This window comes from Physeter macrocephalus, chromosome 17, assembly GCF_002837175.3.
Source record: "Physeter macrocephalus isolate SW-GA chromosome 17, ASM283717v5, whole genome shotgun sequence".
Lineage (NCBI taxonomy): Eukaryota > Metazoa > Chordata > Mammalia > Artiodactyla > Physeteridae > Physeter > Physeter macrocephalus.
Window position 1 is genome coordinate 42,589,462 of NC_041230.1, and position 16,876 is coordinate 42,606,337.

General features: G+C 46.9%; 1 protein-coding gene across 1 annotated transcript in view; it reads left to right on the forward strand.

The window, feature by feature from the left end:
* The window catches only part of LOC102985291 (HYDIN axonemal central pair apparatus protein), a 106,711-nt gene that overhangs the window by 34,295 nt on the left and 55,540 nt on the right, over positions 1 to 16,876 (forward strand). The window contains exons 15-20 of the mRNA XM_055078920.1: positions 3,113 to 3,250; positions 4,935 to 5,118; positions 7,323 to 7,464; positions 9,330 to 9,492; positions 11,937 to 12,551; positions 14,824 to 15,045. Of these exons, the coding sequence (XP_054934895.1) occupies positions 3,113 to 3,250; positions 4,935 to 5,118; positions 7,323 to 7,464; positions 9,330 to 9,492; positions 11,937 to 12,551; positions 14,824 to 15,045 (1,464 nt within the window). The remainder of the gene's footprint in view (positions 1 to 3,112; positions 3,251 to 4,934; positions 5,119 to 7,322; positions 7,465 to 9,329; positions 9,493 to 11,936; positions 12,552 to 14,823; positions 15,046 to 16,876) is intronic.

Sequence of the window (16,876 nt, forward strand, 5' to 3'; positions counted from 1 at the left end):
TAATTATTAGAGAAATGCAAATCAAAACTACAATGAGGTATCACCTCACATGAGTTAGAATGGGCATCATCAGAAAATCTACAAACAACAAATGCTGGAGAGGGTGTGGAGAAAAGGGAACCTTCTTACCCTGCTGGTGGGAATGTAAATTGCTACAGCCACTATGGAGAACGGTATGGAGGTTCCTTAAAAAAACTAAACACAGAATTAGCATATGATCCAGCAATCCCACTACTGGGCATATACCCAGAGAAAACCATAATTCAAAAAGACACATGCACCCCAGTGTTCATTGCGGCACTATTTACAAGAGCCAGGTCATGGAAGCAACCTGAATGCCCATCGACAGATGAATGGATAAAGAAGATGTGGTACATATATGCAATGGAATATTACTCAGCCATAAAAAGGAATGAAATTGGGTCCTTTGTTGAGATGTGGATGGATCTAGAGACTGTCATACAGAGTGAAGTAAGTCAGAAAGAGAAAAGCAAATATCGTATATTAACGCATGTATGTGGAACCTAGAAAATGGTACGTATGAACTGGTTTGCAGAGCAGAAATTGAGACACATATGTAGAGGACAAATGTATGGACACCAAGGGGGAAAAGCAGCAGGGAGTTGGTGGTGGTGGTGTGATGAATTGGGCGATTGGGATTGACATGTATACACTGATGTGTATAAAATTGGTGACTAATAAGAACCTGCTGTATAAAAAATAAATAAAATTAAATTTAAAAATTAAAAAAATAAATAAATAAATTTAAGATGACAGATCTCAAGTGGACCCTCAGGTCTGCCCTAGTACATTTGCCCTCCATCTCTTCAGGATAGCTGTTTTATTGCCATTACCACTCTCCAAACCTCTGAGACACTTTCCTGTTCCTCATTCTCAGCTACTGATCTGTCTTCTGACTTCATATAGGGCACAGCAACAACCAGAAGACAACCACCTTATCCTCCCACCACCAAACCTACCAGCCAACCTTCATTCTAACCTGGTGCTATGCCTTCCCTGCACCTGAGTAACTGCCCCTGCTCTCATCCAAAGCCTACCGCTGCACATGGGCACTGGACTCCACCCCTTCTCTCTCATTCAAGGGCTAAATCCCTGCAGTTGTGTCCTCTCTCTCATTTGTTTTTTCTCCCCTGTCTATTGAATCCTTCCTATCGTCGTCTATGCATGCTTTATTACCTCCCATCTTTAAAATACCTTCCCACAGCCCCAGATCCCCCTACAGGTATTACCTCATCTCTCAGCTCCTCTCCATAGGTATTCCTCCAAAGGGTTGCTGGATGATTCCTCACCACCATTCTCCCTCCCACCTATTCCAGTGAGCCTTTGTCCTCACCACTCCACTGGCTACTCTTCTCAAGGTCATTGGCATTCATCTTGTCCAATCCAGTGGCCAGTTTTCTGTCCTCACCTCACGTGACCTCTTTGGCAGCTGATAACCCCCTCCTCCTGGAAACGCTCTCTTTACTTGGATTTCAGAACACCATACGCTTCTACTTTCCCATCTTCCTCATTAATGACTGCCTCCACTCCTCCAGTTTCTCCATCTCCTCCAGATTCCTAGGTTTTCAGAGTAGGCTAGGACTAAGTTATCTACTCTTTTCTTTATAGATGATGTCATCCACTTCATTTCTTAAATATATTTTCAGTATCCTTATGACTCTTAAATTTCTATCTCCAGCCCTAATTTCTCCCCACACTCAGGTTTATATATCCAAACTCACATTAAATATCTCTACTGAATGGCTTCGAGATGTCTCAAAATTTATATGTCAAAAAATTGACACTTATTTTCCCCAAAAAAAAACAAAACAAGAGAAGGCAAATGTTCTTCCTTCAGTCTTCCCTGTCTTAATAGATAACTTCACCACTTTCCAGCTTGCTCAGGTCAAAACTCAAGGAGTCATGCTTGATGCCTCTCTTGCTTTCATATCCCATCCCAAATCCTATTGGCTCTACTGCCAGAATATACCCTGTATCAGCCACTTCCACCATGACTGTCCTCGTCCCTGCCGCCATTATCTGCTGTCTTGACCACAGAGATATCTAACTAACTAATCTTCCCGCTTCACTCTTGTTACCTTGTGCAGGTAGAGTGGTCTTTTAAAAAGAAAAACAGGATGATTTATCTGCCTCAAACATGCCAACAACTTCCCATAATACTTGGAATAAAATCCAAATTCCTTACTGTCCTACAAGCCCTGCATGTTCTGGCCTGACTGTATCTTCGACTTTAAGCCTGACCATCTTCCCCATTGCTCACTCAGCTGCAGTCGCCCTGGGCTCCTGTGTGCTTCCCACACACCTACAGCACGCTCATGATGAGGGACCTTGCTGTTCCCTTTCAGAAAGACCCGTCTCGGGCTTCCCTGGTGGCTCAGTGGTTGAGAGTCCGCCTGCCAATGCAGGGGACATGGGTTCGTGCCCCGGTCCGGGAGGATCCCACATGCCGTGGAGCGGCTGGACCCATGAGCCATGGCTGCTGAGCCTGCGCGTCCGGAGCCTGTGCTCCGCAACGGGAGAGGCCGCAGCAGTGAGAGGCCCGCGTACCGCGAAAAAAAAAAAAAGAAAGACCCATCTCTCAGGATCTGGTCTCTAAATAGCCATTGTTAAACCCTGTCATGGTTCTTTATTCCCTTATCTGATTGTTTTCTTCCTTGCACTCATCACTATCTGATATTACATCAGTGATTTGTATATTCATGTGCTCCTTTTCTGTCTCCCATCCCCCATTTGAACACAAGGACCACGTGGGCAGCAACGCTGCCAGCCTTGTTTGTGGTTGTATCCCTGATACTAGAGGGGTCCCTGGTGCATCAAAGTGTTCAATAAATATTTGTTCAATGCATGAACAAATGTTTGCTGTTCGGTACACATATAAAGCACCTTCCACAGTGTTCCTGCTTGAAGGTTACAGCAGTTCTTTAAGTGAGATAGGAATCTTCCATTTTACAGTGCAATCCCCATTTTACAGATGAGGAAATGAGACCCAGAGTGATTAGATGATTTTCCCGAAGTAACATGGCTCGTAAGTGTACGAGTTGTTGGAACACCAAGCTGGGTTCTAACTCCTGATCCTTCTTTCTCTGAACAGATGTCCTCCAGCCCTCTTCCCTCGGGACCCGCGCAGCGCCGGCTCAGCCTCAGCGCCAGTATTGGAGGTGATACCGGGCTTGTGAGCTGCGTGCTCCCTGAGGAGCTCTTCACTCAGATCCTGGCCGAGCGTATTCAGGTACGTCCACACCCACCTGCACAGAGATGCAGGTCTCACACATCGTCCCCATGCTGTGAGCTGAGATTCTGAGCCATCACCCACCCACAGCAGCTCAAAACCCAGGGGTCTTGGAGAGGAAAGATGAGTTTCTTCACCCTCTTTTGTCCTTTTGACACAGCCCTTGTCAGTCTCTGACCCTGGCTCAGTCTGCTGCCTGAAGCCATTCACCTTAAAGGACCAGTGGGCAGAAGGTAGCACCTTCAAAACACACACACACAAAGACAGACTCATGGTATAGCCCTACAGTGGTATGTTAAAAATTATAACGTGGAGCCACGAAAAGTTAGAATTGGGAGCTATGTTAATTGTGTTAAAGGTAAGTTTTCAATATGTTATTAACTGAAAAAAGCAGATTATGAAATAGTATGTAAAGCACAATTATATTTCTCTAAAAACATTTACAAATGTATATCATACACATAGTAAAAACACTTAAAGTACATGTTAACTGTGGTTATCTTTGAATAGCAAGATTATAGGTTTTTAATCTTCATACATTCCTGAATTATTTTATAATGATACATTGCTCTTAAAATCAGAAACACAATAACTGTTTCTTTTTGTTTTGATTTTTCATAAGTGGTGTACGGTTAAAAGAAAACTAGATCTGCAGGATTTGGGAGGGTTTGCTGCTTATGGTTTACAGAGAACTAAATTGTTCACCGTGTCCTAGAGTTCTGTGTTTGCTTTGGTTTTCGAAAATGGGCCTCACTATTAATTGCGCATTTAAATATAACAAAATTAGACTTGAGGTTCCCGGAAGAGGAGGAATGTCATCACCAGAAATGATTCGTGTTAAGGTTTGAACTAGCTACTGCATTAAAGGTACTGTTGCTCTCAAGTGATTTGAGCTAAGTGGTCTAGTAAGTGTGCAGGTGTTTCATGCACCCAGATAAAGGCTGAGAATTATTGATAAAGCCCAAAGTAAGCCAGGAGAGCTGTGCTACTCAAAGTACTGCCTCTGATGAGATACGGAGCTTGCACTGCTTCCTTTATTGAGAAAGTCTTCCTACAAGGCAAAAAAAACAGCAGCTAAACTAAATAGTGTATTTACTGATTGTAGTAGTTGATTTTCTGACACAAGATTCTTGTCTCATCAAAAACTGGTAGTAATCAGTTCCTAGCCAATGGTGGCCAGTCTGTGCACTACACTTTAAGTAACACTGCAGCACAGCCAAGGCTGTTCTACAATAGTTAATGTTATCAAAACCATTACACTCCAAGGCAGGAATACCACTAAGGAAGATACAAATGGCCCATCTGCTACAGCTGCCCTTGCTGCATGGGGACCCCTTTCCTTTGCAACTTCCTTCCCTGTACTTCATGGATCTTCCCAGACCTTCGCTTTAACATGTAGTTTGTTTTCCTTATAGAGACAGAATAAATCCTTTACTCTACAAATATGTATGGTAAAGATCTTTCATGACTGCTAAATGTTTTTATTTTTCTCTCTTATTTAATTACAGCCCCTGGAATCTAGCAGGTGGAAGAGCAGTTGAATGGGATTTTCATCCGGACCCAGTAGGTCTGCAGAACCAATTGCAGCACCAGTAAAAGCACCAACAAAAGAACAAGCAACTTTTCTCCTTAGAGAACAGATGATCTTGTGGCCACAGTAACTGTCTTTGCTCTCTGGTTTCAGCTGAGTGACTGCTACCGAGGAGTGGTGTTTGACAGCCTGGAGACGCTCTTTGCTCGGAATGCAGCTGCTGCTCTCCTCTGCCTGTTGAAGGCCATTGGCACCCGGGAGCATATCTATGTCATCAACGTGGCCCAAGATTATGCAGCCATGAAGGCACAGGAGAAGGCCAAAAAGGAGCAAGAAGGCAAGCCCATACCCTCCTAGGCTGTCCGTCCCAAGCCCTGTAGGTCTTTCCTTTAAACAGAGCTCTAGGCTTTTTACAGTGCTCCCATGCCATGGTTTACATGAAACTATTACATTTGCCATCTCATTGGCACCCCACCTCTGCCCTGGAAGGTGGCTGGGAGTTCTTATTTCTACTTTGCATGTGAGCAAACTGAGACACGAGTGACCTGTTGAGAGATTATAAAAGGAAGGATGAACCCAGATCTTCTGACTGCAGGCACCTTCCTCTTTCCCCCGACATCATACTGCATCCCTTCATCTTCTCTGTAATTACAGCCTGTCTGAGGGGACCCGATCACAGGTCCCATCCTGACTCAGCTGACACATTAGCGTGTCGGTTTTGTTTAAGTCAACTGTGCATTTCCTGTAAGACCAGAGATGCTGATCACTTTATGAAACAATTTGTACATTTTAGCCTACTGTGTACCAGGCACTGCAGCAGACATGGTGTACACTGTAAATGTCTTTAAATGACACTTTGGGTCATTTAATCCTCACAACAACCCTATGAAGATTGCTGCCCCGATTCTACAGATGAGGAAAATGAGGCTCAGAGGTATCCAAAGTCTTGTGTAAGGTCACATAACAAATCAGTAAGGTCTGTGTAACTCTGAACCCTTTTCTTTTTTGTCATTACATCAGTGGCCTGGAAAAATTTTTCAACGATTGAAAAATACAGAAACACACACAAAGAAAGTAATGTTAGCTTAAGTTCCCAGTTTAGTCAGAAGCAGACCCAGCTGGCTGCATCACTGCCCTTCCTAACTCAGCCATACTTCTCTCTTCTAGAACAATCTACACCAGTCATAATGCTTTTCCATTTAAGGAAACATTTGCGAACACTGAGCTCTCTTAGGTCTTAAACAGAACTCAAAGACTGCTTCCTTTTGTTCTCATGCAGAGAAAAATTAGAAAGAACGACCAGGCATCTCTCAGCAGTAATGCAACATCTAGATTCCTAGTTTTCCAGAAAGCTCATTTCCCCTCAGTGATCAACTTTTGGAAAAAAGTATCTCTTTTCATTTTCTCAATCATCTGTAGATTGAAGTTTTAGTTTTTCACAGTTGCCATATGGGCTCCAATTCCCTGAATCATTTTTTAAAATCCTGAGGGAGCTACAGTAGCAATAATATTATATTAAAATCTAATTTTTATTGAACATTTATGAATGTGCCAGGCGCTGGGCTAGGTGCCTTACACGATTGCTTATTTGATCTCCACAACAGCCCTATGAAGGAGGAATTATTATTCTGACCTGTTACTATCCCTCGGTAAGTGTCAGAGAAAGAACTCAGGATGTATATCTCTGAGCCCAAAGCTCAACCTTACAGAAATGTCAGGTGAAAATGTGGTGCTGGTGCAGGTGCAGAAGCTGAGTGCCTTCGTGCCGAGTGTGAACCACACTTTAGGACCTGTAGGGTGTGGAAGGCGGTCCCCCTTGGTCTGCAAGTGGTTGTTTCCCCCTGAGCACTTTGGTGGCATATGTTAATAATAGGTAAAGTCAGTGGGTGGTATGTTACTTTGCTCCTATAACAAATTACTTCAAACTCGGTGACTTAACACAGATTTATTATCTTACAGTTCTGGAGGTCAGAAGTCCTAAAATTGAGGTGTCAGTAGAGCCACGTTCCTTTGGAGACTCTAGGGGAGAATCCTTTCCCTTGACTTTTCCAGCTTCTAGAGGCCACCTGTATTTCTTGGCTTGTGGTCCCTGCCTCCATTGTCACATCTACTTCTCTCCCTCTGCTTCTTCGTCACATCTTCTTTGGGCCTGACCCTCCTGCCTCCCTATTGTTGACCTCTGATTATATTGGGCCTGCTCAGATAATCCAGGATAATCTCCCCAACTCAAGGTCCTTAATTTAATCACATCTGCAGAGTCTTTTCTGCCTTGTAAGGTAGCATATTCGCAGGTTCTGGGTATTAGGACGGGGACCCCTTTGGGGCCTCTATTCAGCCTGCCACAGATGGAAACCAATTTGGGAAATGTGTGAATGCAGGAAACCCCACCAGCGATTAGGAATGCCGCCTGTGGCAGCAGCCACCTCTCGCTGTCACACAGCCTCCGCAGCCTGTTTAGGCTGAGAGCTAAACCACAGGGGCACTCTGCAGCCAAAGCTGCTGAGTGAGTTTTCCCCACCTTCCTGTTTGTTCCCCCGACAGAGCACAAACGCAGGGAAGCGCTTCAGAGAGAGAAGGAGCGTCTGCAAAACATGGATGAGGAAGAATATGATGCCTTGACAGAGGAGGAGAAAATAGTGTTCAATCGAGAGGTTCAGCAGGCCCTCCGGGAGAGGAAGAGAAGGTCAGTGTCAGGGGCTTGTCAGAACGGAAGCGCAGCCCTGGGGAGCAGCTTCCATCAGGCGCACGGCCCATCCCAGAGACCGTGGTCATGGGGGGTGGAGGAGCAGGGGAGCAATGGCCACAGGAGACCCGGGGGGACGAATTGCTGAGAGCAGAAACACATACCTTGCACATCCAGGGTGCTGGTTGCTGCAGCCTTGCCAGGTCTCCATTCTCCTCTCCTTCTTTCTTGGGGACAGCTGGGACTCAGGGAAAGGTTATGTAATGTGATGAGGGGAGGGGCTTCTGGCCCCTGTGCTGTCTTGGGGCTCCTGCTGACTCCCCGTGACAACTGTGGCTCATCAACTTCTGTGCTCAGGTGTCCACAGCTGGTGACCCAGGGAACACTCTTGTGACATGGGCGTGGTGGTTGCCCCTGCATAACTCAGCCATTTCTCCTCCTTCCCTGGCCACCACCGTGGCCTTTGGTGGTGCTGCCCATTCCCTGAGGTCTGGCCGCCTCTCTCTAGCTTGATGCTCAGCCTGGGCAGTTCATCAGAGACCCTGGGCAGGCTCCCAAGCCAGTCCTCGCAGCCACCTTCTGTGCCTATCCGTGGGGACCACCCAGGAGCGACCGGACCCCTCCACACCACCCAAGGGACCTAGGCCCCTCTCTGAGGCCGTCTCAGACACAGGCGGGCAGCGACACATATGTCCTTTCTGCCCTCAGATCTTCAAACATGCCAAGGGAGGGAAGGGTCTATTTCCTGCCCCTCCTTAGGATTCCAAACATTGGAGGGGGAAGGCCAAGAGGCTCGCCTACAATTTAACCCCCTTCTGTCCCTCCACCTCCAGACTCCTCCCACTGGCCCCAAGAGAGCTTTTATGTCCTCTGCAGTATGCAGTACATATACCCTCATGTCTTCTCCTGCGTGGTCTACTGTAGACATGCCCAGTCCTCCAGAGGTATGAAAATCCCAGCTTTGGGATTTCAAAGGAGTCGCTTTTCTTTCTCATCCAGGTCATTACTTTCAGGCGTTCATCTCACAGTGGACTTAGGAAATGCAAATCTGATCCTCCAAGGTCAACAGTGACTTGTTTGTATCTCACACACACACACACACACACACACACACACACACAAAGTAATGAAGTCATGATGAGTCAGCTTCAGTGGGCAGAGAGCCACAGCAGCCGGGAACAACTAGGGATTCCGAGATGAAAATAGATGGATTTCATATCTTCAGAAATGCTCTCCCCTCCACTCTTGTTTGTACTTGGTGCCCAGGCTTGGTGCCCTCTCTGCCATTAGCAGCAGGGCAAACACCTTTGAATCCATAGCTGGAAAGGAAAGAGAGAAGGAAAGAGAGGAATGTGGCCTTCAGCTCCAGCGCCATGGCTCTGAGCTAGCCAGGGTGGGGACTGCTCTTAAAAACACCATTTCTTCTTATCTAAACCTACGACATGAGTGTAGGAAGGAAGCTGGGCTTCATCTGTACCGATATCAGAACGATCTTTGAAAGCTGCTTTTTAAAAGTGCGAACATCAAGCTTATTTCCAGCCCTTGCCTCACTCTCCTATGAAAGGAGTTTGGAATAGAAATACAGATTCGTTGAGAATTCCACTTAGTTGAGCGTCAATTCTCAGTTTTGCTGAATGACCATTCAAAGCTAGATGTGAGCCATCCTTTCCTCCTTTCTTTCCTTCTTGCCTTCTCTTCCCTCCCTTCCTTCTCCCTTCCTTCCTGTATACCCAGCTTTCTTTGTTCCTTCTTTTGATGCCCGAGAAAGCTCTGCCCCGTGTTCTCCCACCACGTGATCCCAGGCAGGGGAGGGGCTCGGGCAGGAGGGCCTCTGGACTCTGTCTTCTCTGCCTGGTTTGATGAAGGGAGCTGGAGAGGCTGGCAAAGGAGATGCAGGAAAAGACGCTGCAGCAGGAGCTTGAGCGGCAGAAGGAAGAAGACGAGCGAAAACGGAGGAACAAAAAGCCAAAGCAGGGGCCCGTAAAGGAGGAGCCGCCCATGAGGAAATCCCAGATACCAAGTCGGCAGGTAGCGACCCTCACTCGTCCCTTAGCAAAAGGCAGGCACAGAGTGGTCCACCACTGCAACCGGCCAGTCAGCCCAGCACACTTCCCCCCAAAAAACTGACCCAAGACTGTGTAGATGTTGTGGTGGTGCAGAAGGTGGGACGAGAGGGACCAACATTTGTTGATCACTGACTCTATGGCCAGTGCTGTCTTATGCTTCGCATAATCCTGCCCTTTTGCATCCCGCTCTCCCTCGGAGGTTCATAGACATGAAGCCCATCTGAGGTTGAACAGGATAAAGCCATACCGGCTGTGCGTGAGCACAGACCTGGCTCTTGCCACTGTCCCCTGCAGTCCCCTGGATGGTGCTAAATAGGCTAGTAGGAAAGAGTTGTGTCCAATGAGCCACCAAGTCAGTGTGTTCAACCAAGGGCTGATCCTTGACAACAGTCAAGGGAGATGCTCCAGCCTACGCTGTCCTTGCGTTTATTAGCCTGCCAAGCTCAGCTGTCACATCTCTGCCCTCCGTGATATGGGAAGGGCAGAACGGCCAGAGCTATGCCCAGGATGGTGCTGGCGGCCGAGGGGCGTGGCTAGCTGGTGTGCACAGCGGCCGTTCCAGCATCGGGAGTTCTGAGGGTGAAACTAAAGCCAGACTCCCAGACGAGGTGCAGACTGGTCCCAGGAGGTAGACATACGGGCAAAGGACTCAGTGTCCAGGGATCCCCGTCAGGTAGAGCTCAGGAAGGAGCAGGGTCTGAGTGCACAGAACTTCGGCACCAAAACGAGCACAAGAAACAAGCAGGCCTGGAGTTCAGACTCCCGCAACCTTCCAGGTACAAGTCCTCCCCTCAGCAGGCCTATTCGTCCACGCAAAATCCACTTCTGCTTAGAACAGGATGTGCAAACAGAACTCTCGGTGTGTTGGCAGTGACCTACAGATGGGGAATAATACAGTAGGCGCCAAGCCCCTCCCCTCCCTACACAACTAAGGTGAGCCCCTCCCCTCCCTACACAACTAAGGTGAGCCCCTCCCCTCCCTACACAACTAAGGTGAGCCCCTCCCGCCGGCAGACAGCCTTGCCAGCGGTTCTCTCAAGGCTGTAGAGAGGGACAAGTGGAGGAGGAGTTGATGCAGTGTGGTGAGGTGAATAGCTGACCTGGGCCGATGCCTTCAAGCCTGAACTTAGGCAGGAACAGAGCTGTCACTGGGCTGTACTGCAGACAGTGATCATTAGACTGAACTGGACTTTATGTCATCAAAGAATGACCCAAAAGCCTGTGAAGCCTCCCAGAGGAGTTCATTGGAGAAGAGAAAATCAGAGCCCACAAAGCAGGTTTAAAAGGGCAGTAAGAAAGAGAATAAGGTTGGTTTCTCTATGCCAGTTTCATTATATAAATACACGTTTGTTTAAAAGGCTGGAGTGCAGCCAGCTTCTAAACCCTCACCTGTTCCCAACAATACTGATTATATACATAACCTGTATAATTTTAATAACTTGACATTAAGAGACCCTTTACTCTGTGGCAGACACTATTATAAGCTTTTTAAAAATTATTTTTACTGGAGTATAGTTGCTTTACAATGTTGTGTTAGCTTCTACTGCACAGCAAAACGAATCAACCATGCATATACATATATCTCTTCCCTTTGGGATTTCCATCCCATTTAGGACACCACAGTGCATAGTAGAGTTCCCAGTGCTATACCGTATGTTCCCATCAGTTGTCTATTTTATACATCGTATCAATAGTGTATATGTGTCAATTAGAGAGAGTCATACAGAGTGAAGTAAGTCAAAAAGAGAAAAACAAATATCATATTTTAACATATATATGTGAATTTAGAAAAATGGTACAGATGACCTTATTTACCAAGCAGAAATAGAGACACCGGCATAGAGAACAAGTGTATGGATACCAAGGGAGAAAGGGGTGGGGTGGGAGGAATTGGAATTGACGCTATTATAAGCTTTTTACATGTATTCACACATTTAACTTCAGTAGTCCTCTGAGGTACTTATTAATATTACTATCAACATTATACGGATAGGAGAGAGATGTGAATTGCTCACCCAAGATCACACAGCTGGCAAGCGGTGCGACCAGGATTGGACCTCTACGCTCTGGCCTCTCCCGAAGAGAGGATCATTTGGGGGATCCTTTCCCACTGATCCTTCAAAACAGCAGCTCCCAACCACAAGTGCACATCGCAGTTGCTGTGCACCTTTTACCAAGTGCATAATGCCAGGCCCCAGCCAGCTGTGTGACAAGGAAGGACCACAGAGCGGATGTTTTGAGAAAGGCCCCCAGGCGATTCTTAGGCACAGCCCTAGTGTGAATACGAGGTGCCTGGAATTGTATGAGGCCTTCTTACAAAACTAAACACCCTCTTGCTCTTCTTTATGCGATTTGCTCTCCCTTAAAGAGCTCTTTTAAGAATAATTTGTGTGTTTTGCCTCCTAGATTCTTACTTTTTCCAAACTAGAGTTGAAGAATGACGCAATAGAAAGAAAAGTCTCTGTTCGGGAGCAGGTGGCTGCGGAGAAGGAAGAATTGAACAAGAAGAAGAAGAACCAGCTGTCAGACATCAACATGCTTGGGTTTCCTCTTGCCCAGGAGCAAGAGGACAGCGAAGGGGACTTCTCGAAGGACACTGACAAGAACATGGCCCAGAAGTTTAAGACCTATGAGTCGTCTCTGAAGGATATCCAGAACATCCTCACGTACTGGGACCGGCAGCAAGGAGTTCTGCTGCATCATACCAGGGCCGAGGATGTGAGCCATGAGGACGGAACCGACCAGCGCCAGGTTCCGTCGTCGGTTGGGCGCCGAGGCCGCAAGGACCGGGAGAGAGAGCGCGCAGAGAGGGAGCGCCTGGAGCGGGAGAGGGCCGAGAGGGAGCGGCTAGAGAAGCTCCGCGCGCGCGAGGAGCGCCACGACGGGGCCGAGGGCCGGGAGGAGGACCACGAAGGGAAGAAGGACCTTGGCGTGCCCTTCATAAGCATCCAGATGCCCGACTCCGAAGGCTCGAGCTGGAAGCAGGCCCTGGAGAATGACAGGCTTCCCAAAGAGGAGCAGGTACAGACTCTTCTCCAGGATGGGGATGTAACGAGTCAGGTAGCCAGGCAGTTGTGCGGTGCTGATCCCCGTAAAAGTGTTTCTTTCAACCCAAAATCCATACCCCCTTTATTCCATTAATCTCTGATGCCCCTTTGGATGTAAGACAATAATGCCTAAATGGACCTTTTTGTATGTGGGGAAACATCCATAGAGAGTTCCACAGATCTCAACTATTCCATCTAACCTCGTAAAAAGCCACCTGTAAATTTTTTTTTTTTTTTTTTTTGCGGTACGCGGGCCTCTCACTGCTGTGGCCTCTCCCGTTGCGGAGCACAGGCTCCGGACGCGCAGGCTCAGCGGCCACGGCTCACGGGCCCAGCCGCTCCGCGGCATGTGGGATCTTCCCGGACCGGGGCACGAACCCGTGTCCCCTGCATCAGCAGGCGGGCTCTCAATCACTGCGCCACCAGGGAAACCCCTGTAAAGTTGATTTTTAACATTGACAATCCTGTGTTAGGGGTTGGCAAGGCAGGTATACTTTGGGGTGACGCAAGTGGCTCAACTACTCTAAAATGTCTTTCCCACAGGCTTCCCCCGGTGACAGAAATTATACTACCAGACAGCTTTTTGTTGCTAGAAACAAAACCATTGCATATCTAGAAGCCCCTTTGGCAGTGGTTTGGAGGGGATGGTTATCATAGCCTTTTGTCCAGGGACAAACTTTTTCTGTGAAACACCAGAAAGCAAATATTTGAGGCTGCAGGTCATACAGTCTCTGTCCTGACCCCCAACAATATGTAAATGAATGGGCATGACTCTGTTCCAAATCAACTTGATTTCCAAAAGCAGGTAGCAAGTGAGATTTCACCAGAGGGCCACAGTTTGCCCACCTCTAGTTTAGTTTGTTTGTTTTTGTTTTTAATAGATTTGTTATTATTTTTTTTTTTTTTGGCTGTGTTGGGTCTTCGTTGTGGTGCGCGGGCTTCTCATTGCGGTGGCTTCTGTTATTGCGGAGTACGGGCTCTAGGCACGTGGGCTTCGGTAGCTGTGGCACACAGGCTCAGTAGTTGTGGCTTGCGGGCTCTAGAGCACAGGCTCTGTAGTTGCGGCACACGGGCTTCATTGCTCCGCGGCATGTGGGATCTTCCCGGACCAGGGCTCGAACCCGTGTCTCCTGCATTGGCAGGTGGATTCTTAACCACTGCACCACCAGGGAGGTCCCTCTGGTTTAGTTTTTATCAGAAACTAGATGCAACCTTAAAAGGTAGGGGGTGGAGCCAGAGAGGAATCCTAGGTCAGACTGTAGCTTAAAGAACTCCCTGCCTCTGTTAAGTTAATAAGTGGTACAAATTATTCATCCCTTTCCTCACAGACGTTCTAAATCCTGGGAGTTAACTCTAGCTACATGTTAGTCAGGAAGTGTCTTCTGCTGTCTGACCCAGAGAATTAGAAACACAAGATTGCATGAAGGTAGTTACTTGCTAGACCTAATAGCCCATTTAGTCCATAGAATGGGCATTCAGATGGCCTAATTGTTGTGATGACAACAGTTAATCAGGGGATAGCATCCTTATTCGGAGGGTTTTACAAGCGGAGAAGGAAGTTACTACTAGATTTTCAAGCATCTGCTCTGGAGAATGCTCTCATTTATCATATATCAGAGTAGAATGGGAAAATGCTGTAGGGATAAGTTTTCTCTCTCTCAAGTCTCTTTTTTTACTTCTCTCTTCATTCCCATATTTTACCCCATTCCCAGAATCTTTGGTGGGTTGTTTTTTTTTTTTTCTTTCCTGTATATGACCTGCTCCAGCCCTAACTCTCTTTCACCTTTGGAAAGAAAGAACACTTAAAGGTAAAAGAAAAATTAACAGGGGATCTGAAAATAAGTGAAACAACTCTATGCCCTAGACATCAGAACCTTAGGAGCTGGTCTCTTTAAACGGAGATTGTTTTTGAGTGCCTACTGTGTGCTAGGCCATGTGCTATATCGCCCTGGTTCCGGTCCTAATGGGCTTCACAGTCCAGTTACAAAGACAAACAGTTATAATAAAATGACAAGGGTTATGATAAGAGAGGGAGCCCGCAGCCCACAGCAAGAGCCCCAGCCGGGTCTGGGGGCGTGGGGATCTGGAAGGACCCTTTACACGCTGTCCCTGACCCAAGCCCATCGCAGGGCATCAGAAAGTTGAGAGGAAGGAGGGAGAGTCTGAGCATCCTGTGCTCACTCAGGGAGGCAGTTAGGGGTAGCCCGCCCTCTGCACAGGAAATTAATCTTGGGCTTTTCCTTTAGATCCTAGACCTCTTGGGCCTGGGTTCCTCTGGACCACCCATCCCGCCGCCTGCCTTATTCTCACTCATCTCCTACCCTGTGAAGCGGCTGCCTCTGGCCGTGACAGAAATCCTGAAGCATTTCGTGTTTGTAACTCCACCGTCCAAAGAGCTCTCCCTGATGGAGGAGAAAAGAGAAGTGGAAGCAGAAGCAGAGCTTTCAGCCACCCCAGTCTCCTCAAAGGTAAAGGGAGCAGCTTGTCCTCCTGACCTTGGCAGGAGTTCAGTCGGGCTCTCCACGTGGCCAGAAAAAGCAGTGTTGGGTGTCGTGCTCACTGGGGTGTTTCCCTCTACTCTCTGGGGTTTCCACTTGAGCCTCCCTAAGCTGCACCTTCCCCAGGTCTGACTCTTCCTACTCCCCTAAGAAGAGACTGAAAATGACTGATTCTTACCTTCCAACCTTTGCAATTCCTGTGGATGGTTTAGGGAACTTGTCCAATCACTCTGCAGCTCATCTGCAAGAAAAAGTAAGCAGCAAAACTATCTCTTTTAAAGAGATATCAGAATGTATTGCGAAGCCAAGGTAATTCACACAGTGCATAAGAATACGAGAATCAACAGATACAAGTTAAGGCAACACGCACCACTGGAGAAAGGACAGATTATTAAAGAAATTATATGGGGAAGATTGGATATTTGAGGTGAAGTTGCTTTATAATCTCCTTGCCTGACACAATACAGTAAGATTAATTCCACCTGGATTAAAAATATAAGCGATCAAAATGAAATCATGTAAAAGTAGAAAATATATATTACGTATACAGTTAGTGGAATAAATCACAAAGGAAAAATAGATTTGACCGATAATATGCAGAATGCATGGATATTAAAAATTATGGAGGGGCTTTTTATTCCCAGAGGAGTATGGGGGCCCAAAATTTGAATCTTCCCACACAGCCTCCTTCGTATAAACCATGCATGTCAGCAAAAAACAAATAAAATCAGCAGCAAATAAAATCACCTGTAGGCCCTGCCTACAGCTCAGTTAGGTAACAGAGAGCCCCAAACTTCAGTTTAATAAGTAAGTAGGAAATCAACATCTGAGGTCACAGCATTGGTGGGCAGGCCTTACTTGAGCAGAGTCCAATAAAAAAGATAAAGAAGAAAATATTGCCACCATCAGAGATGACTATTACACCAACGTCTTTTCTGAAAATTGACCATTACGAGGAAAGAGTTTAGCATTCTTTAACTTACGGTTTTAGGAGGAACTCTAGTTCATCTCCAACTGATGAAGGAAAGCGCTTCTTTCTAGAAGAATGGCAGCTAAAATTATAGGAGGGATGGTAGAATTTAAAAAGTACTGGTGTACCCAAGGACATAATTGATTAAGGAGCTCCAGTGGATACCCACAGTGCTGGTTCGTCAGGGAACAAGACTCTCACTCTGAACCAGACCATCACCCCACAGGTGACCGGCTGGTTGCAAAGGGGAAGGTCCACTTTGCCACGGCCCAGATCTGGCGGGCACCGCTGCAGCCACACAAACACACTTTGTGTCTGTAATCAGGGGTCAGCCTGACATTATTTGTCTCCCGTCGTGATGGAGTGTGGTGTACACAGCATCATCTCTGAATCTAATCAAGCTTTTAAATCTAATTTTCACTTTACATGAAATGTGGGAAATAAAGGAATAAGTTAAATGACACTCTGAGACTAGTTAGAAAATTTGCAGACTATGGAATACTCTGTAAGAATACAGATCTGGTCTCTGCCAAAAGTCAGTGTGATTGGGAGGGAGTGGGGGTCTAGATTAAAAGATATTAAGGAAATGCAACAACAAAATGCAATATATGAACATACTCCCTGCCAGCTTCAAGCGTTCTCTGGAATTTTGGCCTCCTTCCCAGGGAATGAGGTGCCAAGGAAAGCACTAGACTCTCTCCACTCTACCTCTTCCCTTGTACCCCAGTGTCATAGACTGGGCCCTGCTGCTCTAGGCAGCCTCCAGCCTCCTGAACCTGCAGCGCGGTCACCGCAGACTGCAGGCATGTGTCATTGGCGTCTCTGTCTCCT